Here is a 27833-nt window from a genome sequence, read left to right on the forward strand (position 1 = left end):
ATGGCTTATGGACAGGGTTAGCTACAACGACTTTTAAGTGAGGTATTCTCCAGTTAAAGGCGCCTGCGCACTAATTGGTTTACCAGACAGAGAACAGGCTTTGACTGCTGCTTAAGCAAGTGAGAAGAGCTATTGTTGATGGGCGTGCTTGATTCTGAGATACCCCTTAACTTATTTATTTATTGGAACTTAGAAAAGCTTCAAGATTTAAGAACTTCGCTTAGAAGTTTCAATAAAATTCTGTTGAAGCAAATGAAATAATTTTTGAAATACATAATAGTGTGAAAAAGTTAAGATTCTGCAATGTTAAAAGTGTTAAATACTTAGAACTTCCTTTTAGAATCTTTCACACGTGCCTAGCTTAATGTTTTGTCTTCAGCATCAACATTTGTGATTTATTCATTCGCGAGCGAACGAAATGAAATACAAAAACACAAAAAGTTGCTGGCAATAAACTAAAACTTGTGCCTACTTTTCCCTCTATTTGGAAGTTATTCTCACGAAAGTTTCGTCTAATATTTTTTGGGGTTTTTAACAAGTCAATTAACAACAACAACAAAAACTGCGCATAGAAGAAACTGAAGATTTAAATTGTGTAGAAGAGTTGTGCGTTAGATAAGCAAGAGAAACAAAAACAACAAAAAACATCAGCAGCAACAAACAGTAAGCAAACCTAAAGCCAAAGCGGAAAGTCACAAAACTGCGCACGCCAAAAAAGAAACAAGTTAAACAGCTTTGTGCGGTGCGCGCAGCGTTGCCAGATTGTCCCCAAGCCCAATAAAGACGTGTACTCGAGACTCTCGTACTCGTATGTAAATGTGTGCGTGCCAAGTTGGAGTCTATGCCTGTGTGTATGTGTGTGTGTGTGCGTGACATAAGCCACTTTTACTGTTAGAAATGCAATCGGATGCGCTCATTTCTGCTTTTTGTTGCATTACACACGATTACAATAAAATGTAATAATAACTTTCGCGTCAAATGATTTATAATGGCATTCGTCATTGATTTATTTTGTATATTTACATTTTTTTTAAACGCTGTGTTACACTTCACTAGGATTTATTTAATTATAATAAATTTTGGGGCTGTGTGTTTTACTGGCGATTTTTTTTTGGCTTTTACATTTTGTTGCCGCCACGTTTTGCTCATTAACAAAATGCAATTAACTTTGACTGGTTGGTTATTTGACAATTATCATTGCATGACTTTGGCGTTGTTTTATTTTATTTGTATACAATATATATATTTTTTGTTTTCGCCTTTTCGCCTAAATGGCATTAAAAACGCGACTTGTGACGCCAAGAAATGTGAAAATCGCGACGAAATGATTTTTAAATTGACGGCAGCAAGTTGTCGAATATTTGTTGTTGAATGGCACACGCGACAAGCGACAAAACTAAAAACGACGAAGAGACGTGAAACTTAAACAACTCGCGCAGCTCTAACTTAAGCCTGTTGCGCACTCAAAGACGGCTCGTAAGCAACTGAACGAAGACATAGTCGGTGAGTATGAACGGAGCAAAAAACAAGTTGAGGGCGTGCAGTCGTCGCTCTCTCGGAGAGTGCAAGACATTGAGTTAAATGGGGAGCGAGAAACAGACATAGAGAGAGCTACAGAGAGAGAGAGAGAGAGGGAGAACACAACATTTTGGGAGTTGAGTTGACGGCTGCCATATGGGTGGAAAAAGTACATAAACAAAAGCAATCAAAGCAACAAGAAAGAACGCAATGCAGTTTCTGTTTAACATAGAGATATGCTCACACATAAACACACACACGGACACGCGTGCATACACAGCACGTATTTGTGTGGCGATATCTTGCTGTTGCTGTTGTTTCATTTAGTTGTGTGTTGGAGCCTAAGCAAATCAATGAGCACACTTACACTTACCCATACCCATGCCCACTTGCAGTTACAGTTAGAGTTAGACTTGCATACGTACCTGCAATGAAGAACAAGAAGAAATAGAGAACGCATTAGTGTGAGTTCGAGACGGTGAAAGAAGAGTAAGTTAATAAGCATGCAATACCGAGAGACAAATAAAGTTCTAAAGCTGTTAAATTTGCTGCCAGTTGCACAGCGAGCCATTAGCAGGAAGTGGCCCCAAGCAAGTTTTCGTTGAATACCCTCTGAATATGAATTCAATTGGGTAGAACGATTTGAAGTAGTAATTGTATTTCAAAGCAACAATAGCATTGGTGTTTACAAAAAGCAGGGCATTGCATAGTTATGCAATGGCTGCTAGCAGTGCGTTGCTTGATAGAAAAACAGAATGCAAGGAGGCAGCAAAACATTCGCTGCATTTGTTTTTTTGGCTGGCTGCCAAACGAAGATGGAGAGATGACGACGGCTAATATCAATAATATGGCGCAATTACGAAAGCATTTGAACAACAACAACAGTATGAATAGAACTTCATGGGAGGAGAGTACAAATGTGAAATTCTGCTTCATCTATCCATTCTTACGCAATTAGTTGGCTTTTTGTTCTAATCAAGTCGCAAATTTGCATAACAAACATTAGCGTCTGGCCCAAAGCGAAGCAAAAATATAATAAAGAGTGATTTCAAACAGCCAGACAATCATCATCGTTGATTATTAAAACGTTAAACAGTTGTCAAATGGCCGCAAGATTAATTGGTAAAAGGCCAAAACCAAAAATAAGCATTGCGTGGCAGCAGCAGCCCCAGGAAGACGCAATGAAAGCACAAGCACAACAAGAAGAAGCAGAAGCAAGAACAAGAAGAGTAAGAACAAGAACAAGAGCTTTAAAGCGACGCCCAGCGGCGGCTGCTGTAGTTGCTGCTGCTTGCTGCTGTTGAATCTGATTTCCCACGTTTAGAACGAATCACAACAGAAACGCATCATTAATCATGAGCAGGCTCTTACTGCGTGAAAGAGAGAGAGAGAGAAAGAGAGCAGAGGCGGGGAAACGGGGGGGATGCCTAAAACTTTAGGCAAGCGAGTGGGTAGGGCAGCCAGAGAAGGAGAAGAACATACTAAAGAAGGAGAAGAAGAAGCAGTAGCGGCGAAGATGCATGAAAAGGCACACACATAAAAGCATGTTTGGATACTCTCTCTCTCAATTTTTAAGTCTCCACTCCACCTCCCTCCTCTATCTGTCTTTGCTCTTTTCATGGTCAATCACCCGACGCTTTTATTTTATTTTTTTTGAAGGAGACGCAACAACAAAAGCGCCTAATTACAATCATTTGTGACTTTCAAATGGGACGACTAGGCGAGACAGGGACAGGCATATTAATCAGAGCAGTCACTGCCCCTCCCTCTCTGCCACTAGCAAGCAGATGCTAGAGATCCTCCAGCAAGTCCTGAACAAGTTCATTGCACGTGCCCCGCGACACAACACTAGACACAATTTTTGTTTACTTTTTCGACACACACACACGCACACAGCAGTAGGAGCAGGCAACAGGCACAACAATTGGCCTGGCAAAAACCAGTTTGAACGTTACCAATTTCGCTCTTTCGGCCAAGACGCAGACACAGATGCTCTTAAATATCGAACTGGCTTTTCGGATACAACACTAACAATAACAGCAACAGCAACAACAACAACAACCAAAACTGAAACCGAAAAAACCAGTTTCCACAGCAAAGCACTTCAAGGAACTCTGGCAACTCTCCAACAACTCCGCGGGGGTGTCCAAAAACCAAACAGAAAAACTGCAAGCTGCTACCAAACAGAGATCCCTTTTTAGCCTAATATGTGGAAAACCTCCAGAAGTGCGTCTTTGTTCTTTGATTAGAGACAAGCTTTGTTTTCTTTTTCGTGTGTGTGTTGTAAGTCGAAAAAAGAAAAATAAAACCAGATGATAATAATCACAGACATGAAACTATTTTCGAAGCACTTAAAACGAGGCGCATAAATCTTGACAAGTGTGTGGGGTGGCAAGGGGAGGAGCGGGGAAAGTCTGGGTGGAGCAACGGCATCGTAAAACTCAGCGAGCTAGCTCTTGATATCTGTAGTCACTTTTTAATTACCATCCAAAGCGAGCGAAAGTCTGTCGCCATCGTCATCGCCCTCCCTCCCCCTACTTACACAAGAGCACAGCCCTGGGGCAAGGATGAAACCATAATTAATCTCAACTGGCAGGGAACTAAAAAAGTTCCAGGCACACTCCATATGCAACAATATAATTCGGGAGCCTCGTGCTGAGTGCGCGGGCGTCGAGAGATTGCAACCCATTGACAGGCTAATTTATTGTAACGGCAACTGACAGCGCCCCAAAAACCGAGGGCGTCCAACCTCCCAGCCTCCAGTTTCCATCGTCCATCCTTCTCCAATCTACCAAGCGAGGCCACTTTCCTTGTTCTTCAACACTGCGCTGATAAATGAAGTTAATGTGCGTTCCGATTTTTCGCAAAACAGATCCGATCGCATCGCATCGCAATGACTTGCCGAAATCGCAGACTTAACGGCAACTTAATGTGACGCCTCCATTTGGATGAATGTTCGTTCTGTGGCAAACAAATTTAAGGGTAAAACTCTCTGATTGCATGTCGCCCTCCTATTTAATCTGATGACACAAATGTTGTCTTGATCGAAATCAACTTGACAAGGGGGAAGCCGAGTAATTGTCTCGGCACGAAATGGGAAAAGTTGTCTCCTAAGTGTATGACAGACAATGAATGCAGCAGCAGCAGCAGCAGCTGGTTGTCGTCTTCTTCTAGTCGAATAATAATATTTATATAGGGGTCTTTTGTATCCAAGGACACAAAGGATAAGCGACAATAATTGGACAAGAAATGTCTGCGTGAGTTGAAAATGTTCTGTGTTAATTATACTATCCAACTGAAATATGTGTTAAATGAGCGCAAAAATCTAATTATGTGAAAGGGCTCAAGATACTCGAAAAAGATACACAAGTGTGGGAGATTGTCATCCAGATACAAGTGCTGATAAGTATCTTGACGGGGAGTCTCCCCCAAGTTCCATAAAGGGAATATCTTCTGAGGTATGTGTACATAAAATTCTACTTTATGGCTGACGTTGTTTGATTTTCTGTGGGAAGCACTAGTTTTGTAGAATTTTTCCAAATAATATAATACTAGAGTTGAAAAGTATTTTAAAGGTTCTCAGATTTGTAAAATTCAACATAAAAGCCAGAGTTGATTGAGGTTCTAATTTAAGGAAATGCAATAGAAAATATTATTATAGATGTAGAATTTGATGTTGTTATAAACACTGAAACTGCTGTCTAAACTTTACCATAAAATATGTTAATTAATACCATATTAATATAACAGTATAATAATATAAGTATGAGAAGTATAGGGGTTCTCATATAGGGTTTAAAATTCAACATAAAAGCCAGATTTGATTGAGATTCTAATTTAAGGAAATGCAATAGAAAAAATATCTATTATATATGTAGAATTTGATGTTGTTATAAACACTGATACTTCCGTCTAAACTTTACCATAAAATATAGTAATCATGTTAATACCATATTAATTTAAAAGTATACTAATATATGGAAAGTATTGTAAGGGTTCTCAGTTTTGTAAAATGCAACAAAGTTGATTGAGATTGCAATACAAAATAAATGTATTATATATCTAGAATTTGATATTGTTATAATCACTGAAACTGCTGTCTAAACTTTACCATAAAATATGATAATTAATACCATATTAATTTAACATTATAATAAAATGTTTAAACATATTATAAAATAACTGTTTTTGGTAAATACTTCGAGTTGTTTTTTTTATATTTATTGTTGACAGCATTCGATGCGTATCTTGGCGCTGTTTTTATTTTGTCATAGAGTTCTACACTAAATCACTTTGCCTTTAATATGCACACACACTCTTTCGGCACAAAGTACAGCGTAAGAGAGAGCGTGGCTATCTTGATAGATCTGTGAGAACAAACAACATACACACAACAGATGCAGGCAGATAAGTAATGTTTATGGAGGTTGTGTGAATCATGAGTTCATCTAAAAGCTGCGTCGCTGACGCTCGATTGTTTTGTTTGCTGCTGTCATAATACTTGGAAATCGCAAGCAGTCGATACCCCCCAAAGCTAAACTTTAAACTGACGGACAGAGATCGGACTCCAGGTGGCAGGTGGCAAAGTTGCATTAGACAAACGAAACGAAACAAAACGAAAGAAAAGCAAAGCAAAAGCAAAGGCAAACCGGCGACGACTTTTGTGGTGTTTGTTCCGGCCACACACAAAGCAGCGATTGCCACCAAGTTGTGCAAAAGTATCTGCGCATCTTTCAGATGCTTTGCTGCTCATTAACAGCTACCCAAGTTGCAACGAGGAAAACCGAGACGAGACAATGTGTCAAATTGCGCAAGGCGACAGGAAGAATGAAAAGCACTGGCGAATGGCAAACATGTGCGAAAAGAAACACAGTTTTGTGTCGAAGGAGCAGCAAAGGCACAGAGAGAAAAAGTTGATAGAACACGAATTGAAATGATAAGAGAAGCTGGACGAAAAGTTGGTGATTCATATTTTTATTTAATCTTTTTTATATATTTTTGCAATTATATTTTATTGATATTCTTAGAGCATTTGAGGAGTATGCAGCAAGCTGTTTAACAAATGTTTCTATTTAGAAATGACTCAAAAGAAATCATCTAGCGGACCTTCATAGAAAACTTTTTGTACCAATTGTTTATAGTGATAAGATTAAGATGCAATTTTGTTATCAGAAAAATAATATATGTAATAAATAATAATAAATTGCGGAACAACCCCTGGTTATTAAATTTATGAAGTGCCTTTTTCTCTCTGTGTAGCAATAGCTAATGCATCTTTAACCATGGTCACAGTGATGACAAGATTCTGCATGCAATGCGATAGCTTCCCAATGCTGCTTTTCACATTGCCCATCATTAGCTGACAGTGTTGAGAAGATGCCTCAATTAGGCTTCGACCGTACCTAAAAGAATGTCTAACTTGCAACTCACTCCCCGTTTAGCCCCATTGCCAGTGAGGTGAAAGCTCAGGGCATGAAATTGAAAACAGACTGAACTTCTCCCTAAAGCATGGCGAATGCTTGCCACATCAGTTTATCGCCACATGTTGCAATGCAAGGCAAGACAAAAGAAAACAAAACAAAGCGAAAGCCAAATGAAAACAAAACAAAATCTACAATCTCGCCACATGGTTGCCCTCTGCCGGGTCTGTCAATGTCTTCCCCCCCCTTTATACACATATATTTGCCAGACTAAAAATACAGAAAACTGGACTGCAAAATCAAACATCGTACACGAAACGAACACACGAATTTTCATAGAGAGGAAGTTGCAACTATGCCACGCCAACGCCATTACGGACACGATCTCGAGGAGAAGCAGGTGAAGTGCGAAAGGGAGCTGGAGGTGGAGAGGGAGTTGCAATTGGAATTGAATTCAGAGGGCTTCACGCAAGGCGAGAAATTACTAGCGATTTGCTTTATGGCATTGCCAGTGGCATCAACATTGTTGTTCTTACTTGGATTGTTGTTGGCCTCACGCCAATGAGTTGCGGCGCGACATCCAAAGGTGGCACGTGCTAATCCCTTGCAGCAGCTCCACTTCTTGCCCGACCACAGACCAGGATGATAGCGATACGATTTCGGTGTATTGCTGTCCTCGCAAACTAACAAAGAGAGAGACGGAGATCAATAAAGTTTTCGCATCAATACGTAAATTTAGGTTAAGCGATGGATCTTCTCTTTACTTCTTTTTTTTTTGGGGTCATCATCATCATCATCACCATTATCATTATCGAGGTGACTTACCTTGTCTTATGGCTCGTATCCAATCGCTGCGCTCCTTCTCGCTGTTGGCTATCACGTAGAGCGTGTATTGTGGCACCGCTCTTCCCACCAGTTGCCCCTCAACTCCGTTGCCCGACAGCAACTGTTGTTGTTGTTGTTGTTGCTCCGCTTGTTGCTGTTGCAGCTGCTGTGTCTCGCAGTAGCCCACTTGAAACGGGTAACCCTGTTAATTGCATTCACATTAATCGAAATCGAAATCGAAATCAAACGAGTCATAAAGGCGAGAGGAAGTCTGAGAGTGTGGAAGTGGAAGGGTGGAGCAGGGGAAGGTGGAGTACTCACATCCGGGGCAAAGGGATCACCGCCCTCACCGTTGACTGTTGCCTCCTCCACAAGGCGAACGCCTTTCAGATTAATGCGTCCACGTTCGCGACGTCGCTGAAAGAGAAAGGAAGCAGACACAGAGATTAGTGAAAAGATGCCACTTAACAACACTTAAAAGATATGCAAGCAGCAACGGTTACGAAAGTAGCGAGAATAAAGAACTCAAGAGAAATGTTTGCGCACTTAATAACTTGGTCAATATATCAATGTGGATGATATGGTTATAAGGTATGTTACAATAAAGACAAGAGTAAGATCCAATAATAAAGCATTTACGAAAATCAGAAAGTTTGGCAAGAATTTAAAATAGCAATCAAATTCCAAAATAGCAAAACTACAATTACGATCAACTCAACCTTACTGCAAGATGAAATTATTAGGCGCTTATGAAGAAGAATTTGAGTTTAAGGAAGAATTTGAAATAACAATCGAGTTCTAAAATAGCAAATAAAAATGTATTAGAACAACTTACGATGAAGGTAGCCTAACTTCACGATGAAATCAAGAATTTGAATTAAGAATCAAATTCTAAAATTAAAATTTATAGCGAATTACGATAAACCTAGCCTTACTTCAAGATGAAATAAGTAAGCGTTTAGGAAAATCAGAAAGTTTGGCAAGAGTTTGAAACAACAATCAAATTCTAAAATTGAAATTTATTAAATCAAATTACGATAAACCCAGACTTACTGCAAGATGAGATAATGAAGCGTTTAGAAAAAACGGAAAGTGTAGGATGAATTTTAAAAAGCAATCGAATTCTAAAATTGCAAATAACCATTTCTAATAACAAATTTCGACAAACCAACAAAGCCTAACTGAAAGATGAAATCGTAAATCGTTTACTAGTAAGAGAAAAGTGTAGAGTCGAAATAGTGAGGCTTTATTTGCTCTTTACAAATCACAAATTACAATTCATTATAAAAAAATTTACAATAAACCTCACATAACTGCATCGTCAAATCGTTTACGAACAGAAGAGTTCAGCGTGCGCTTAATCTTTAAAGTCACAATCTTCAAGTCACAAATTGCACTTGAGAAGCCCTAAGAAATTTCCCCTGTAACAAGAGCTCAACCCTTGCCAAAATCAACCTATAATCGGGGAACATTACTACAAAAAAAGAGTGCAGAATAATAAAGCTGCCACAAAAAACTTGGCAGTAAATCGGAAAGAGGCGTCGCATAATAAAATGCCACCGAAAATTTCCGCAACTCAACTCGAGGTTTTTTTTTTGTATTTTTTGTTGTCAGGCATTCTATGTGGCGTCGACATCGCGTCACTTAAAGCGACGTGCTATCCTGGCTGCTGCCACGCCGTTGTCCTTGTTGTTGCAAGGGTAATTTGTGCACGTGTGGCAGTAAAAGTTGGCAAGGGGAGGAGGAGGAGGAGGACGAGGAGGAGCCGGGTAACAATTGTGCACACTTTGCAGCGCTGCAAGCTCAATTAAGTCAACATAATTGGCCTAATTGACTTGACAGGCGACTTCGCAGGAAGCCCAAAATGTAATTTAGCTTTTCTTTGAGCAGCATTTGTTCACTTTACTGTTTTTTTCCTTTGTCTTTCTCTGTTTTGAACTAGGCGCACTTGGACTTAATCTTGTTGTTGTTTTGCTGTTGTTGTTGTGGAACACACGCAGCGTGGCGTCATCCAGTGAAAAGCGAGAGATAAGCACGTCGTGTCCCCTTTTGGCTTATCGCAGCAACCTGAACAAAAAAAAATATATACACAAACAAAGATCTAAACAAAAGTGAAGCAACAGCGACAACATAAAATAAAAACTTGTGCAACAACAACAACAACACACAGTTGACACAAAGACCTCAAATAAACAAGCAGCGATTTCAAATAAGAAAAAAAGATCTTTAAAAAAAGAAAGAAAAAATCTTTAAAGCAAGTACTACACAAAAAAAAGCTGCATTCGAGAGTGCTCGACTTCGAGATACTCGATACAATGTCTTGAATAAGTTCTTAAATTATAATACAATCATAACATCCGTCTGAAATTTGATCGTTTGACCATAACTTAAAAGTCAAGTTTTTTTTCCAGTTGCTACAAACTTGTCATACCCTTCTACGCTTTAGTTGGCAGTCTTAAAAAAAAAGGAAAACGAAAAAACACTTTAGAGCAGCGGCAAAAGTCACGGCTGCTACGGGGGTCAAAGGGGGAGGCTAAGCACACACACTCGCACGAAAATAATGAAGATGAGGAGAACAACGAAAAAAAAAAAAAAATGGAACTTCCTTTTTGGCTTGCAAGTACAACATAAAATTGTACATAAAACGTCAACAATTATTTGGGTTAAGCTCAAGTCAAAGCAAAAGCCAAAACAAAGTCTAAAAAGCATGTGGGAGAGCTAACAAAAAAAATATAATAAGAGAAACACGATAAAGCGAGAAGGGATAGAAGAAAACGTAAAGCAAAGCAAAGCGAAACGAAATGGAAATTTTGTTTTCAAGTAGCCAAGCATCAACTTGACAGGCAATTGAAATTGAAATTGAAACGCACTTGAGAACACATACACACAAACACATACTCTCACACACACACACACACTCGTGAGCATGAGCACGAACATTCAATTGGCGCTAATTTGAGAAAAAGTTCCAAAGAACGGAAGAGTAGAGAAGAACTTTGGATCACTCTCAACTGTAGAATAATGATGAAAATAATGCCAGAAATTAGATGAAGGCATGCTTTAAAATCTTCATCATAATTGAATAATAAGTGGATAAGCCCAACACATGCAAGACGTGAAGAAATCCACGCATGAAAACAAAAAACTGGAACAAAGGAAAGTTTCTAGCAATTATGCTAGATTAATTCCTAGACTTTGAAGCTTTGGCATTCTTAACGAATTATGATTATAGGCAGAAACCTACAAGAAGAATGCCATAATTTATGACTTTAGTAATATATAGAAATACGAAAAAGAAGCAGTTAAAATTTTTCTAAGAATTTTAATTTCAAGTTCAAAGAAGACGTAAGAATCGATCTCATAAGAAACGAGAACTAGACAAAATTAAGCTTTCTTAGAATTATAAAATATGAACTAGCGTTTATGATTTTTATTTATTTTTTTTTATTTTATTTTTTTTTTTTTTTTGAATATTCAACAGATTGATTGATTTTACTAGTTAAAAATGTTGATATATAAAAATTGGAAATATTTCTCTGGGTCATCCCTTAAGTTTTTCAAAAGAGCTCTTTACTCTTTAAGTTTAGAAACATTTTTTTTAATACTCGTTTTTAATTTCAAAAAGATTATCCCTCAGTATTTTACTATCCAAAATCTTTGCTGTTAATGTTTCTAAATTAAGCTTTAAATATTAAATACCACTTCTTACTAGTTCACCCACATTTCTTTAAGTATTTAATACCAAAGATTAAGATTAAAGATTTTAAATAAATGAAAACTTTACTTATTCAGAGGCTACCAAAGTTCACTTTTTAAGTTCTTTTTTAGTAGATGAATACTTTAATTTTCAAGTTTGTTTCTCTAAATACTCGTATTCACTATTAAAAGGTTATTCTTTAGTATTTGCAATACTTAGAATAAAACTTTCCATACTGAAAGTTTCAAACTTGTCTCCAATCACCAAGTTATTATTACCAATAACTTATTTTCTGCCGCTTGACAGCTGCTGCTGGCAAATGAATAGAAAGAAAATCATATGAGTAGTCAGGCAGTCGGGCAGAGTGTGATTGTGGGAGTGTGAGTGTGAGTGTTGGGAGTGATGGACAAGAAAAGCTAAAGGAAAGTCATCACAATTACATTGACAACATCCGGCGGCGGCTGTCCTGGCTTGTTGGCAGTTTGCTGTTGCAACATCGTCAAAGGTTCTGATGCTTCCTGTGCTGCATGTCATGATTTCCATGTCGTGCCACTTTTCAACATATAGTCGTAATACTTTTTACTGAATAGAATGCTACAGAGCTAGAGAAGAACTCAGCAACTAGCAATTGAAATGGAAATGCTAAATGGAAAATGTGAATGAAAATGATGGCAAACTTCTATCTCCCTTTCTCTCTCTCTCTCTCTGTCTGTCTCTCTGTGTGTTCTGTGTGTGGCATAGTTGAGAATCATGGCACAAAACTTTTAGCCGAGTGGGTGAATGAACTCATAGCTCAGCATATGCAACGTATCGTCCCTGCTGCATGTATTGCAAATTGGCAAACGCGACATGTGGCAATAATAAACGGCAAACGAGTGGGCTGCCCCAGGCCAACAACAACAACAAATGGCAACATCAACGTGTACATTAAACTCACAGCTGCTTGTGATTTACATTGAGAAACGCAGCCACAAAATTGACAGCAATTAAGCGGCATAAAGAGCAAGAAGAAGAACCCGACAACAGAGAGCTGCAAAGATAGCAAGCAGGGAATTGGGAACCGGGTTTAGTAACCTGAAGACCTCTCACTCGCTACAAAATTAAATACATACATTTTTGTATTTTTGGGGCGCAACGAAATCGAAAGGCAGTGAAAGTCAATTAATGCAACATTAATCAAACTGCATTTAAATGCAGCCTGCAGCAGACACAAGACCTTCACCCTAGGGCCAAAAAGAGGGCTGTCAAGAGGGGCGTAAACACGGCCTACAAAGTGTTGAAATTGTTATGCAAACAATCTGTTAAACAATGATTAGAAGAAGAGCTAAAAAGAAGATGTAATATTGAAAGAATTTTTTTGAAATTTCAAATTCTAAGATTTATCATAAAAAAAGAGAAATATACCCTTTTATACATTTTTAAGTATTTTCAAAATTTCATATTCTAAAAATTACATTGTAAGAATATATCTAATAGAATATCATGTGGGTTCATCATAATAAAATATAAATACACCCTTCTTCTTTTTTATTGTCCTTCGTCTATAATTAAGTTTGAAGCGTTGGCAGTCAGCTGTGAGTCCTTTTTGTAGACTGTTGCTTAGGCTGCCAAACATTTGGGACCCTTTTCACTTTTGTCGTTTAAAGTTGCACTGCAATTTCCGCGGCAAACGCTCAAAGGAAAGGGATACTTAAGAGTAACACAATACGCCAAAGGACAACAGCCTGAAACACGAAACGTTGCCAAAGGTAACCCTAACGCTGCTTGAGGATTCAAACTGGAACTGGAACTGAAACTGGGAAAAACTGAGACAGAGAGGAACTGCAACTGAGACAAAAGGCCAGAGACCTAAGAGCGACTGGGATTCGAAACACCTGCGCATAATTGAATGAAATGTCAAAGCAAAGCGACGACAGGTAGGCAAAGAATGGAATGGAGCGAAAGCGAAAATAATTAAGTGCAAAATGCAATTCAATTGTTGGCAAACAACAACAAAGATGGAGACAGAAATACGAGAAAATAATGATAAGATTCAAGATTTCAATAGGGACAAAAATAACAATATATTCAAAACTGTAAAGCAATTAAAAGTATAGAGAAAGACATAATTGAAAAAGAGAATAGGAAAATGAATGTAAAGTATTTAAAAATATGGAATTTGCCAAAAAAAAAAAACTTTTAATATACAATTCCAAACTAAGGTCTTCATGCTGAACCGTTTTATTATATATGTATATGAAAGTATCTTAAGATATATAAGTATTTTCAGATATGTATACATATATGAAAGTGTATTAAAAATAAGTAAACCAAATAGAAGATTCGAAGACCACACAACAAACATTCCTGAGTTCAATAACGTATTTGCTTCAATAAAGACTTGAAGCTCCGTTAGCTCAACATTGACTCAATGACACATTTTGTTCCTGAGAAAAGTAAATTTATATTTTATCTCGAGATGAGGAGGGAGAGGGGAACGACCCCTCCCACGCTTGGAAAATAATGTTCACTAATGTGTAGCTAATGAGGCAATTCAGCATAGCGAGAGGAAAATCAAATAACTTTCGTGTTCAGTTCGATCAACGATCAAGTGTCGGCGAGTGCAACATTTCAATGTTGATTAATGGAAAGCAAACTGCGTTGTTGCATGCGAGTCGTCGAGACGAGTTGTGGGACACGATGAGGCATGTTCTGTGTCTGCTGTGAGATGCGTAACGAATGTGACGAGTGCAAAGTCTGGAACTTGGCTGCCGAATAACGATGAAGACAACGACGACAATGGAGAATCGAAAATCGAAAATGGGGGGAAAATGGAAACGAAATGCGACGCAACGCGACGCGACGCGACGTTGCATGATTGATAACGCGCCTTTGGGGCGCTTCTTAGGCCAAGCCTGCCCTGGTCTGACCTGTGTGACCACATGCCGCGATTGTTGCATTGAAAAATTGTCTCAAATAAATTATAACTGTAATAAAAACAAGAGACAGACAGCCAGCCAGAGCTTGCAGCATTTGTGCAGCTAAAGTACTTCAAGATACTCAGCTAATGTATCTAATGGCTTTTCAATTTCACGGACGAACTGGACATGAGTTTTGGGATGGTTACAAAATAAGAGTAGGAGTTGAGGTTGATGTTGATATTGAAGTAGGGGATAAGGGGTAGGAGTATGGCCAGGGGTCAGCAGCCGAGCAATAAATTTTCATTTCCCACAAGAAAATAGCAAGTATTAAAACTACAACTATAGAGTGCACGACTATGAGATATCCTATATCATTCTTAAAGTAACTAAAAGTATTTTTGGAGATCGAAACTTAAAACAACAATATACAATAAGTTAAATAAGTAAAATAAGAAAAACGTATGTAATATACATTAAATAATGGCTATAATACCCTGCAAAATGTATCAGGCAAATAGTAAATTCAAGGAAGTATTTAAATGATATTAAAGTGACAATAATTGACACATCAACTTAAACACGTTAACAAAAAGCTCATGCCGCTCGAATTTGTTCAATTTTAGGTGCTTTAGAATTCACAAATCTGGTCACACTTAAGTGCTAATCACGAATAATACTTCATACTATCGAGTGCGTTCACCTCTTCTATGCTACAAGACTTTATTACACCTATTACACCCTTTCAATCGTCTGTGTACTGGGTATAAACACAAAATGCAGATGCATTTTTCCAATGAAAATGAAAACGAAAATGAAAACACATTTTCAGTTCATATGCATAATAATTTGTGTGTTGTCTTTTGCTGCTGCTGTTTCTGTTTTTTTTTTCTTTTCTCACATCAAAGGACATGCTTGACTGCCAGCATTTCTGTGTTTCTCAGTGTAATTAATTTGGCGTTGAAAACATTTCGTATTTCTTTTGGCAGCGCTAGCTGGAGCTGCCAACTAGCTGCTGAGTCATGTCCACTCGCTGTCTGTCTGCTGTCTACGCTTCTTCCTGTCCCGTTGTGTATCTAGGCATCATCTAACCTCACCTGATGACTTCCTTTCCTTCGAGCTGTGTTGTTGTCTTTTGTAGAAATTTGCATTGTGTGTTGTTATTTTGTTTCTTTTCTTTTTGTATGCATGTTGAAAGCCTACGCTATAATTTAGCCCCCCACAAGCGTCCTGGGAAAGGCCGCCCATGCATGAACTGGCTTTTTAGCTGGAATTTTTTGGATGCATAATGATGATCAAGTGATCTATCATCATCATCATCATCATCGTAATCATGATGATTTTGTAGTCTGGGAAAAATATAAAAACCAAAAGCGCGCGTTGGCGATAAAATGCAAGATAAGCAACGCCTCTGAATAAGACGAAAAAACAAAAAGTTCATACAAAATCTCAATAATTAAATTTATAGAAACCAAGAAGAAAAAATAGAAAATCGAAGTCAAAGATGCGCCGCAGATAAGATCCAAGCAGCACACACACACTCATACACACAGCTGATCAATCAGCCAAAAAGGTGTGCTGCCCCCTTCCCCCTCTTGCTCCCCTTGCCAAAGAACTCAGTCAACCCGTCTGCCACATGCTGTCGTATAAATATGAAAATCGTGACTTGAACGCTTAAAAAGCGCTTAAAATGTATTAAACAAACATATGGAAAACTTGTGTAAGGCCGGAAAATGACAAAGAGCCAGCAAACAAAAATGAAAATGAAGTGAGAGACTGCTTAAAAGAAGTTGGAGTCAGGGAAGAGAAGAGGAGAGAGGCATAATTGAATGGTAACAATGGTGGGGGGCTAAGGTTATAAATGCGCAGAGGAAATTGTCAGTCATAAGGTCAAAAGGCAAAACCTCCATAATAACGATACACCAAAATACTAAACGTATAAGAAACATATAAAGAATTCCCCCCGCAACCCTCGACATAATTACATGCGAGTGCTTCTCCTGACAGCTGTGGAAAATACCCCTACGCATAGGCATTTCCATTCCCATTCTCATTCCAATTCCCATTCCCAATTCTCATTCGCTTTCTCAGATGTTAACCAAGTCAACCCGTGTCCCGGATCGCGGGTCTTCGCTTGGTTAGCTGTTTAAATACTTTCTTCGAACACCCGATGAACGATGCCTGCGTTCGCGTATGCGTTGCCTTTGTCTATTTCTGAAGCAATTTGTGTTTATTTTTATGTTTTGATAAATGCATTTCATGAGCTGCAACAACGCAGCGGAGGTCGTTCACTGGATATATTATATGTATGTATGTGCATACATATATTTTACAATGACGCGACCAAAGTCGTAAACCAAATAAACTTCACTTGGAATATGCAAACTATTTGCTTTTAATTAATTGCGTTTATCTAAAAATATTACCAATCAATTTGAAATACCACAATTAATGAATTTCTTTCTTTCCTTTGTCTGCTAAATTTATCGTAAATTTCTATCACGAGAGAACGAAATTATCGCATGCGATAAATATATTTAGCACTGATTATTAATACAAATATTAGGAATGCAAAAGCAACGAAACTAATGTGTTCTCGTCTGCTTGTGCTATTTTTAGTTGCCTGCACATGGCAGCAACATGTGAGCCAGAGCGAGATGGCAACAACAACAATACACACATAGGCACTCACACCGACACGGGCAGCGCACAGAGAGCAGACGTCGCGCTCTTTTTGCTGGGTTTATGTGCGCTCACAGCTCCTCAGCTTGCAAGTGCCCGGGTAGCTCAGTCGGTAGAGCATTGGACTTTTAATCCAAGGGTCCAGGGTTCAAGTCCCTGCTCGGGCGATCCAACTTTTTGCTTTTTTTTTAAATTTTGTATTTATTAAATTCATATTTTTATCAAGGAGATGAATGGGAATGCGTATTAGAGGCTAACTCGAGCTCCTTTTGTGCGTGTGGGAAAATGCCAACGGCCAAAATAAAGTTTCATTCATAAAAATGCATGCAGTCGGGGCATATGCAACATGCTCGCAATTAGTGCAGGAAGAAGGCGGCTCGCCAGCCAGTAGAGCACAGACGAGCAACGCCCGCGGTGATTGCTTGCTTTTGCGCTTTGCTTTTGTTTTTGTTTTCATTTCGGACCATGTCTTCTTCTACGAGCTCGTGTTCAAGCAGCCCAAAGAAGCGCAGCCTTTGCAATTCCTGAGCGATGAGTGCGCAACGCCCCCAAAAACCAAAAAACAAGATTGGCGGACACACATATGTTATGTATGTGCCACACTCCTCCTTGCAACTGTAATGCCAACCGGATGCGGGGCGGATGCCAAAGCGATTGAATCATTCATTCATACACTACTATGGTCTGGCCTATGCATGCTTGCAGCGCAGGAGTTGCAATTTATACGACGACGACGACGACGACGACGACGATATGCATGACAGATTCACGGAATTTTGATTTGGAGAAATTTTCATTAAAATCGGAAATTAGTCAAGTCAAGGTCCAAAGCAATTTATCATCTTGGGCTGGACAACAATTGTTTGTTTTGTTTGGCGGTCTGTTTTACAGTTACGCATTTTACCAGGAAATAACATCGAAATCGATGTCAATGCACAGTGGGAAAAGTCGATTTAATTTATAGACAATATTAATCTCGAATTCCTTAAAGATGCTTTAATACTCTGCTTAAATTATATTTCAATTATATTTGAATTTTCAAATATATTTTTCTAAATTTATAAAAAATTCAAACTGAATGTTATATGTTTTTTTTTTAGAAGTAATAAACATTAATAGCAATATTAAGTTAAATATTGGGATTTGAAAACATTTTTCATTTAAAATAAGGATTCTAGAGTTTTTGTAAATAAAATCTTAAAGTTTTTTTTGCTCTTTGTTAAAGATTTGCTTAAACTTCATTCATGTTGTTTAAGTGGAAAAGTTCACAATCGCCTGAACAGTTTCTTATTATAATTCACAATTTACCAAGCTGATGCCCTTTGCAGCCATTGCTATTCCAATAGTGTTAGTAATAATTTTAATTAACCTTTTTAAATAAATAAATAAATTTACAAATAAAAGTAAAGTAAAGTATTCTAATATAGATTTGGATATTTTCTGGCTCAAGATTTCAACAATTCATTTGTTAATGTTACCGCAACATTTTCAATCCATCCCATGGTGCAAAAGTGAACGATACGAACGGCCTTTGCGGTGGGCCACCAGTCCGACCCGTTCTGTGGAAAGTCAGAGATCGCACGCAGCTTATGAAGGCAGCCGCATTGAGTTATGAACTTAAACCCCTGTCCAGACCATAAAGTACAAAACAGCTAACAACTTGCGACGGCGGCTGCTGAAGAAGATGTTGTTCTTCGCTTTTTTATTATATGTTTTCTGTTTTGTTTTATGATGACTCACCCGCTGCGAACCGCGATAAGATCAATCATCAGCCACAGCCACAGCCACAGTAAACGGGCTTGAAATGGGCTAAAAGAATAACACAAAAAAATAAAGCAGCTAAAACAACAACAAACTTGTAGCACGCAGCGATGCGGTTTTGACCAAACGTACGACAACGACGACGGCAACGACGACGACCATTGAGCATCGTTCGTGATAACATTTTGGAATACGAAAGTAGACAAGTTTAGGAACATCAGAGATCGTCGTCACATCGCGCCTTCGATGTGTGTGTAATTGTGTTTGGGAGAACCGGCTTTGATTTCTAATTATTGGGATCGGTTTGGTTTTGGTTTTGGTTTCGGGGTTTTTGCTTTTCGAGGCTCGCGCGTGAGCTTCAAATTAACAGCCAACAAACACAGCAGCGGAAATAGCTGAAGCGATAAAGCCAATAAAATAAAGGCGAAAATCTTTAAAAGTCTTTAGCGTAGTGGGGCTCGTTTTTCAATAGAAAGGCGTTTATTTTTAAACATAATTCCAATTAAACGATTGTTTACGAGCCCGGCCCCAAAAAAATTAAAAAAAAAAGAAGTAGTTTGCTGCCTAGCTTCGGGCTGGGGACACTTGCTTCATGGGGCAGTGGCAGTGGCAGCTGTTGCTGCTGCTGATTGAAGCCCTTTGTGCGAGATGATGAGATTTTACAGCGCTCTCTTAAGCTTGGCAGCAATATGCAATAACTCAATGTTCCTGCTCGTCCTAGCGTGACGAGACACACACAAAGGATCCAGACCAGAAACTAGAGTGAGAGCTGAAAAGCAGGCCACAGAGCAGCAGACAGCAGACAGAGGACAGGTAGCAAGTGATGCTTTCAAAGGCGCATAATGAAGCATGAAAAGCTGCGACTCCGACTGCGATTGCGGCACAGACAAAGCGTCGTCGTCGTCGTCGTCTTCATCTTCGTCCCGGTACCAGAAACATAGACATAGACAAAAGCATCGACCAGCAGCACAACCTGGCCATAAGCTGCTTCTCATTAGAAGTAGGCTCATTGGGCATGCTGAGCAGCAACTTCGACTTCGACTCTGACTCCAACTCCTATTTAATGGCCAAGACCCACCGCAAGCTAAAGCTGGAGCTGCATTTGATGATGAATCATCCTTGGCCCATACAATAAGCAAACCGTTAATAGGCAAATCATGTAGACATGCGGCTTATAGGAGACAATGCGACTAAAAGCAGCTATCGGCGAAACCAACAGGTTTTGTGGTCTGTGGTCGGTTGCATGACATTCGCTTTTGTTAAGAGAGCAGCAGCAGCAAAGTAAACGAGTACCGAGTACCAAGTGTTGTTACCTTTTTGATTATGATTCATAATTTGGTTACAAGTGTTTATTGAAGGGCTTGGCCCCACTCTGTAACCAGTCAGAGCCCATTCGAGCTGTGCAACAAGCACCACAATTGATATGTAATGGCCATATGTAAATGGCCAAATTGCTGGCAATTAGTCAGCTGGCCCAAGAGTTTAATGTGCTGCATGATACCACCGACACTTTAATACGCTATACAGAAAATAATTCAAGAAATTAAATAAATTTGAAACACATTTAAAAAGTGCTAAGAGGAAGTTTTGTATTCAACTTGAACTATGGAAGAAACTATTTAAATGTAACCATTAATAAGTGTAGATTCTTGTTAAAGTGTTTTATAAGTTTAGTTTGAAAGAACTCTGATAAACATTTCGCATTTCAAAATATTTTATATTAAAATGTAATTCTAAATTGATAATATTACAAATATAAATATTTATAATTTCAATCTAATTCCTTCCCAATTGTATATCCTCTGCTGTAAGCCACGAAAGCAAAAGTACAACATGATTCAGGACGACAAAAGCAAGAGAAGCTGAGTCCGCATGTGGCACACACATCAAAAGCGATAAAGACCAGGACTTTAAGCAAACAGGGTAACTGTAATTTTAGGCTTATAAATGAGGTGCCACAGACGTCGTTGAATGTTGCCAACCGACCGCAACATGTGGACCAGTCAGACATGCCACGCAATGCGATCCAATGCGATGCGTTGCCACATTCACAATCCACAATCACATTCACATTGAGAGTCGAGCATCTTTCTGTTTGGGGACGACATCTGTCAGTGTCTGGGAGACATTGCTAAAGTTTATCAAAAAACATTTTCGTTTTGGCGTCAATTTCAACAGAAAAAAACAAGCCGAGTCTGCAGGCGACCACCCGACAAGCAAATTAAAGGTAAGAAAGCGATAGCGATGTGTGCTCGACTTTAAGATACTCGTTAAAAACAAACCACATCGAAAGATGTAGAGGTAAAGTAAAAAGAATTTGTGAACTAAGCTCTCAATTGTATAGTTATTGAGAAGATCGAAAGAGGAGTGAACTAATTATCAAATAATTTTGATTTGTATTCAACAGATAGTTACTGAATTTGTATACTCTAGTTCTTATACTCGTAGGTATTTAGGTAGTTAATTTAAGTTAAAGTTCTTATACTCTCAGATATCTAGGTAGTTATTTTAAGTTATAGTTCTTATTCTCTCAAATATATATGTAGTTATTTTATGTTCAAATTCTTATACTCTCAGATATCTAAGTAGTTATTTAAAGTTCAAGTTCGAAATAGGAGTATTATTTATTAAATAATGTTGATTTGTGTTAAAAGGATTGTTACTTAATGTTTCTATTCTAGTTCTTTTACTCTCAGATATCTGGGTAGTTATTTTAAGAACTTGAAGCTGTCTCCTCTTCGATTGTGACATTAACACACCCTTACAGCCCATCTGATGCAGGGTATTAAAAGAAAACGGCTTTAGCTGCTGCGCTAATTTGTCAGACACAGGCGAAGCGACTGCAGGCGACTTGTAATTCTACGAAATCGGCTTTGGGCCATTGGGCAGCAAAAGAAGGTGTCAATTCGTGAAGAATTTGAATGCATTCGATGAGTAATAATCCGAAACGAAAAGCGAGAGAGAGAGAGAATCGAAGACACTGCATAGTGCAGTGCAGTATAGTGAAATGTGAGGTGATAAATTGAAATGCCTAATTGAAAATGCCGCACAGTTATGGAGATTGATCAAGCAACTTTTCTCACCCCCCTCCCCGCGCTTCTTCGCCAGTCCTCTTTAAGTCTGTGGGCGACGAGTGTGCCATAAAAAAGCAAAGGTCATAAAAACAAGAAGTATTTTTGCCAATGCCAATGGCCAACGATTCCAATTCCAAATGGCTACCGAACAGAATGGAGGCCCACACACCAAGGCCCCTCCGAGGTTCGTCTTTTGCCTGATTGTCCATAGGCATTTACAACGTTTTACGAGGCGTAAATGGAGTTGCAGCTACAAGGGGCGCGGAGGTGGCAGCTGATGGTCAGTTGGGCAGATGGCCCCTCCATTAACTTTTACCCTATGCTCATAATACTGCCAAAGAGGTAACCCAGCCCAAGTCAGACAATTTAAATGCACAAAAATATAACCAAAGTAGCTTCTTAAAGAATTCATTTAAAGTTAACAACTAAATTCTAAAAGAACATTTTTGTCTTTAAACAATTTAATTTGAATTCAAAGAAAAGTTGGAATATAAAAAGCTGTATTAGAAAATAATCTTAAACAGTAAAAAAATGAGAAAATGAGAACAAGAACTAGAATTAAAACTTTTTAATCTTAAAAAAATGCTTGAAATAAAGGTATCAATTCTAAAAATTTTTGAAAACCAAATTTAAATTGCTATTTTAATAGTTTGTCCAGAGTTTGATTCATTAAAAAGTTTTTTTGGAGTTTTCCATATTTTAAAGCATTTTATAATATTTGTTACTATTTTTATAATTGTTAAATTGAGCATACCAACAATATTTCTATCTCTATTTAATCATTAAATTTTTATGCTTTTCGAGTTAAAGAGTATTTGCCATTCGTTGGACAATCCGAGTTGAGCTTAACATGCGCTGCCTGCGCCTTCGCTTGGGCCCTTTAGGAAAATTGTTATTTACAACCTTAATCTGCGAGAAATGTATTAGAGGGCCGGACAGCGCAAAGCATAACGAAATGGAGGAGCTGAAGTTAAAAGCGGAGGAGCTGGAGGAGGAGGTGTTGGTCAAGTGTTTACAAACAAAGCTCGGTTCAATTAGCATACCAGCTTGGTGAGCCATAGCTCTGGAGTCGTGGGACTTGCGAGCAGCGATTTTTATTTTTTTTATGACAGGTTAATGACCATGACACCCCCTACACCGAACTAACTAACTAACTAAGCACCTCCCTCGCTCAGTGCCAAGGAGAAGAGAGTGCAATGACTAAATGCAGAGCGTTGGGGGGAGCAGGCAAGTGACCCCAATAGACATGACTAGGCGACAGACAGACAGCCGAGAGTCCAGTATCAATCAATTAATTGAGCATTTACCACCACAAGTTCAACGAACCTCAAACTCCGTAAAGCAGTTGAAGTGGAAAAATATGGGGGAAAACAAGAAAAACACCAGCCAAAAGGGTGGACAGCTGAGGAAGGCAATGATGAAAATAAATAGTGAGCAGCTGAAAAAAGGGTAAAATTGAATAACTCAATGATGCAAGCAACTAGAAGGAGACTATAAACGAATAACAAAATTACTGAATTAAGTAACTGGTAAAAGGTAAAGAAAGTAATGATAGCAACAAAAAAATTGGAGGTAACTTGATAGCTTCAACTTTTATAAGCTTCGAGTAGCATTCTTAATTTAGTTAGTGTCACTAAGCTAAATGAATTACAGCTTACCTAAGCTATGGCGACACTTGGCGATAATCCTTTTAATTTTTGTGGCTCCAGGGTGCGGCAACAACAATAACAACTATAGCCACAGCAACAACAACAATACGATGAGCGAGCGAGACAACAACACAAACACACTCGCCACACTTGAGCAAACTTTTTGTGCCTTGGGTGGGGCTTTTTTTTTCTTTTACTTTTTCTTGTCGCTCGTTATCTATTGCAAAATTTGAATTTGAGTTATTGCAAAGTATTTCTTTGGGATCTTATGTGGCATATGACCGTATGTGTGTGTGTGTGTGTGGGTGTGTGTGGCACGTTCACTTGTCTTGCACAAACGCACGCAGTAGACAGGCATAGAAGACACTTTGGTTTGATTAGAAAGTTATTGGAAATGCGGCAAAAAAGTGTTGGTTATATATTTCGCATAAGGGTTGTTTCAAATACCGCTTCGTCCGAAAAAACCGACCGAAATTTTCAAGGGTGGCAGCCGGCGACGCGCTTGGAAAAATATCCCAAAAATAAGATGCTTTCTTTTCTTTGCACCCGAAAGTAACGCAAAAGTTATAAACTTATTTTTGTTTTAGGAATTATGTTAAGATACACTTGTATTTTAATTTTCAATTTTTTGTAGTTTAGGGCGTAAAAGCGTTGTGTGGAAGAATCGCAAGGTGAGAAAAACAGACGTCCGCACGCGGCGAGGAAACGCTAGAAACTCCGTGGCGACGACGGTTAGTGAACTTCGTTTTGCCGACACAATAATCCAGGAGCACTTCCAATTGGGAAAATGGCCAAACGGGATAAAGCAAACGGGATAGGATGGCAACTCTACACTCTACACTCTCTACGAATCGGGGGTGCGTCCCTTACATATTTGTTTGCCGGCGTCGCTGGAAACAGCTGCGAACAGCTGCTGGCAGGGTGTGTTTGTCCAACCACAAAAATCCTTACACACCACTGTAGACTGGAAGGATTTGCCGACGACAACGACGACGACGACGAGAATTTAACGACAGCCGAACACATTTGCCGACTGTTTTGCATTTGTTTTGAAACGAATACCAAAGACGCGAGCCTCTGGCAGCTGTGCTCCCATTCAAAATACACTCCCGCCCTCCTCCGTTCGTTGCCCGCCTCCCTCTCAAAGGGAGCATCCCTAGTCCACCCCGCCCCCTCCGAAAGTTATGTTCCTATGTTGCGTTAGGTGCTGCAATAACGACGCAATAAATGACGAAACCATGACGACAGGTCGAGACACCCACTTAAACATGAATAATGGCCAGCGATAGACTCTCTTGCCTTCCCCTTTCCATCCCTTGAACGTGCTATCTGAGCCTTTGTCTCCCAGCAGCTCAGTTGATAAACAAAAGACAAAGCACAACACCAGAGAAAGAGAGAGAGAGAGAGAGAGAGAGAGAGAGTAAGAGAGACAGGAAACAGTGAGCCAAAGAGAGTATGAGAGATCTGAAGTCATGCATTTTCATTACTAAAGAATGCTCCATTTAAGCCAAATATATAATTTTAGAATTAATTTCAAAGTGATCAAAAAAGAATTAAAGCTTGACCTCAACTTAACCTAATTTTTGAGTGGTTTCCAAGATTTGTCGAGGAATTCTATAAATGCCTCTAAAATTCAATGTGTGTCGTAATCCGGAAATTCACTTGTTTCGTAAAATATAATTAAATCGATAAGAATCGATCATCTATCTATCCATCTCTAAGCTCTAATTATTGGGGGTACCACAATTATCTAGTAACAACGTGTTGTCTGATATACATTAATAGATAAGCCATTGTTTATAATGTGTATAAATACCACAACTATTTCTACGTACCAAGCAGTTATTATTTATGGCTAATAATGGAAAAAGGCGCATTCTTCAAAGTACTAATTCTGTGGTTGGATTTCGCGAGTGCATATAACTATCGGCTAACACTTGAAAATGAAGAAATATTTACGACATGCTCACATCAACCATCCAACGTCCTGGCTGCTTCGAATTTCTTCGATTTTTCGGAACTGCACACAAAAGAAATCGGGGATAAAATAGAAATATCAGGAAATGTCACATCTATATGGAATTACGAACCAACTGATCGTCTTCAAGTAATTTCATATGGATTTTCTAGGAAAGTTTTGAATAATAAATGTAACTGATTTATACAAAAGGTTTCTATAACGGGTCTCCATTATGAACGTGGAGAATGGATCAATTCCTTGCTAAGTATGAACGTTTACGATTGTTGCAGCCTCCTATATGATAAGAATCAGCATTGGTACAAGATTTGGACTCAGTATATCACCAACGCAGAGGATGTAAAAGACAAATGTTTTTTGAACGGTGTAAGTTCTGTTCAACATAAATTGAATGCATTTAATGTTGGTTCTTATTTCCTCAGACAAAATTAATTCATAAAACATTTATTTTGGATATGAATATTAATATAAAAGTACTAATTCCTGAAGGACGTTATAAAGTAGTTGTCATAATGAAAGCCATTGATAAACGGCAAAAAGCTCGTAATCCAATCGTGTGCATGGAATTTTTAGGGGATGTGAAGCGGAGTTAATTAATGTCTAAAAATATATTACGAGTTATTTTCGGATTGATTTGTCAATAAAAGAATTTCTACCATAAACTGTACGAATAATTTGCTATAAATCGGGGTTTGATCTTATTTCCCTGCTTCATTTTGAATAGAACAAGCGTTCTGATTGGAATCGTGAATCCGGTTGTAGATTACAAATAAATTAATTTGATAATATATAATTAAGAAAAATATCAAATCAGAGATTAATCTAGCATTATGAAATCTGCCTGACTACAACAAATATCCAATGTTTTTTTTTCACATTTCCTTTTAAGGCAAGTTATGTTTCGATATATGAGTAATTCTCTGACGGATTTGTCCCGTGCGACAGTCTTTACAGTGAGAAAAACATAAGCTGAAACAATTTTAAAAATAAGAAAAGGTTATTCTTTTAGCTCTAAATCAGTACTTTAATTAGAGCTAAGAATGGTTTTGGAGATGAACGAATTTATATATTTTATCGTAAAACAAAACAAGTTTTTAAATTCAATCTTAGCTCTAAATATATTTCTTATCTAAGGCTTTAAGAATAAACCTCACTTATTGTTTCCGTCAGAGAATTACCCATATGTTATTAGCATAGCAGACTATGTAAAAAAGCTCTAAGACTGTAAATAATATTGAAACTGTGGTTGACTCACCTCGACATTCTCGACATCGAAGTAACAGAGTGTTCGCTTGGTCAATTCGAACCAACGATGCTTGTAGTTGACGGGCGTGAAGCGTTTCTTGTTCTGAGCGCGCTTCACCATCGATCCGCTTTTGACAATGTCGTACAGATGCTGTGACATTTTATCCATTTTGGCCTGAAAGGATTTGCTGCTGGAGCGCAGCGATGTCGATGACTTGATGCTGCCATGTGAGCTGCGATGCGATTTGCTGCTCAGCATTGTGAGAGAGTTGCTCTGTTGGGAGAAGAAATGGGAAAAGAAAAATAAAAATAACCGTGTAGTAATATTTATTTAGCTAAGCCATAAAAACATGTTAATGATGTGAGCCAAAAAATATATATTATATAAAGTTGGCTTACAACATGACAACACCTTAAATCGCGTCGAGCATTATTTGGATGGTGGGCGTGCGAATCTTGTGCCATTGACCGTGGTTTAAAGAAATACAAAATAAGAGCCGGGCTAATTGTTGTGGGCGTTCGCAGACATCAATCAAAAATGAGCTAGCAGAGACCAGAGTGAGCCATAAGCTGAGATAGGCTCAGATAGTCAGCAAATCGAGCGATTAAATGGTCAATTAATTAGCCGGGAACCGGGCGGAAAAACTGACAGAAAGATGGCTCGCTGTGCATCGTTGACCTTGAAGTGAAGCGCAGCGCAGCGCAGAGTTGAAAACCAGTTGCACAGCAGACTGCAGAGTTGTGTAGAAAACTGATTAAAGGATTAGCCCACCATAAGCTGATCAACTGACCAAGCAGTTGAGTAGTTTAACAGTTGCCAGCGAAGCGTGCGCACAAAACAAACGTCTCGTTTCAAGCTGCATACAACTGTACACACACGCACACACGCATGCACATAAATAAAAACAGAGTATGGAATTATCGCACTTCAACACAACAGCAACGACAGCAAGACAGCAACAACGTTGCCACATTGCGGCTGCGCATGGAAATCAACAAACAAAAGCGACAAACGCACAACAACAACAACAACAACTACAACAATACGAGGAACGGCGATTGTAGACTCTTTAGCAGCCCTGCACAC

At 38.6% G+C, this 27833-nt stretch overlaps 2 protein-coding genes, 1 long non-coding RNA gene and 1 other non-coding gene across 4 annotated transcripts in view; 3 read left to right on the plus strand and 1 right to left on the minus strand.

Moving 5' to 3' along the window:
- Positions 1-27833, minus strand: part of LOC132797724 (tyrosine-protein kinase Btk) — a 47681-nt gene that overhangs the window by 18241 nt on the left and 1607 nt on the right. The window contains 4 exon segments of the mRNA XM_060809500.1: positions 7475-7621; positions 7764-7965; positions 8085-8180; positions 26757-27020. Of these exon segments, the coding sequence (XP_060665483.1) occupies positions 7475-7621; positions 7764-7965; positions 8085-8180; positions 26757-27005 (694 nt within the window). The 5' untranslated portion in view covers positions 27006-27020.
- On the plus strand, positions 8179-10383 carry LOC132797928 (uncharacterized). The gene is made up of 2 exons (XR_009633837.1): positions 8179-9629; positions 9706-10383. It is a non-coding gene; the product is annotated as an uncharacterized LOC132797928 (long non-coding RNA).
- On the plus strand, positions 17134-17206 carry Trnak-uuu (transfer RNA lysine (anticodon UUU)). Its single transcript has one exon. It is a non-coding gene; the product is annotated as a tRNA-Lys (tRNA).
- LOC132797854 (uncharacterized) lies at positions 25378-26176 on the plus strand. The gene is made up of 3 exons (XM_060809633.1): positions 25378-25630; positions 25694-25867; positions 25924-26176. The coding sequence occupies exons 1-3, from the start codon at positions 25385-25387 to the stop codon at positions 26092-26094; spliced, it is 591 nt and encodes a 196-aa protein (XP_060665616.1). The 5' UTR covers positions 25378-25384; the 3' UTR covers positions 26095-26176.

The sequence above is a fragment of the Drosophila nasuta genome, chromosome 2L (genome assembly GCF_023558535.2).
Source record: "Drosophila nasuta strain 15112-1781.00 chromosome 2L, ASM2355853v1, whole genome shotgun sequence".
NCBI lineage: Eukaryota > Metazoa > Arthropoda > Insecta > Diptera > Drosophilidae > Drosophila > Drosophila nasuta.

What these genes read in the sequence shown, in the direction of transcription:
- LOC132797854 (XM_060809633.1), top strand. Translation starts at nt 25,385, where the DNA reads ATGGAAAAAGGCGCATTCTTCAAAGTACTAATTCTGTGGTTGGATTTC. An exon ending in AACCAACTGATCGTCTTCAA is followed by an intron (nt 25,631 to 25,693) that starts GTAATTTCATAT and finishes TTTATACAAAAG; the next exon opens with GTTTCTATAACGGGTCTCCA. An exon ending in ACAAATGTTTTTTGAACGGT is followed by an intron (nt 25,868 to 25,923) that starts GTAAGTTCTGTT and finishes TTATTTCCTCAG; the next exon opens with ACAAAATTAATTCATAAAAC.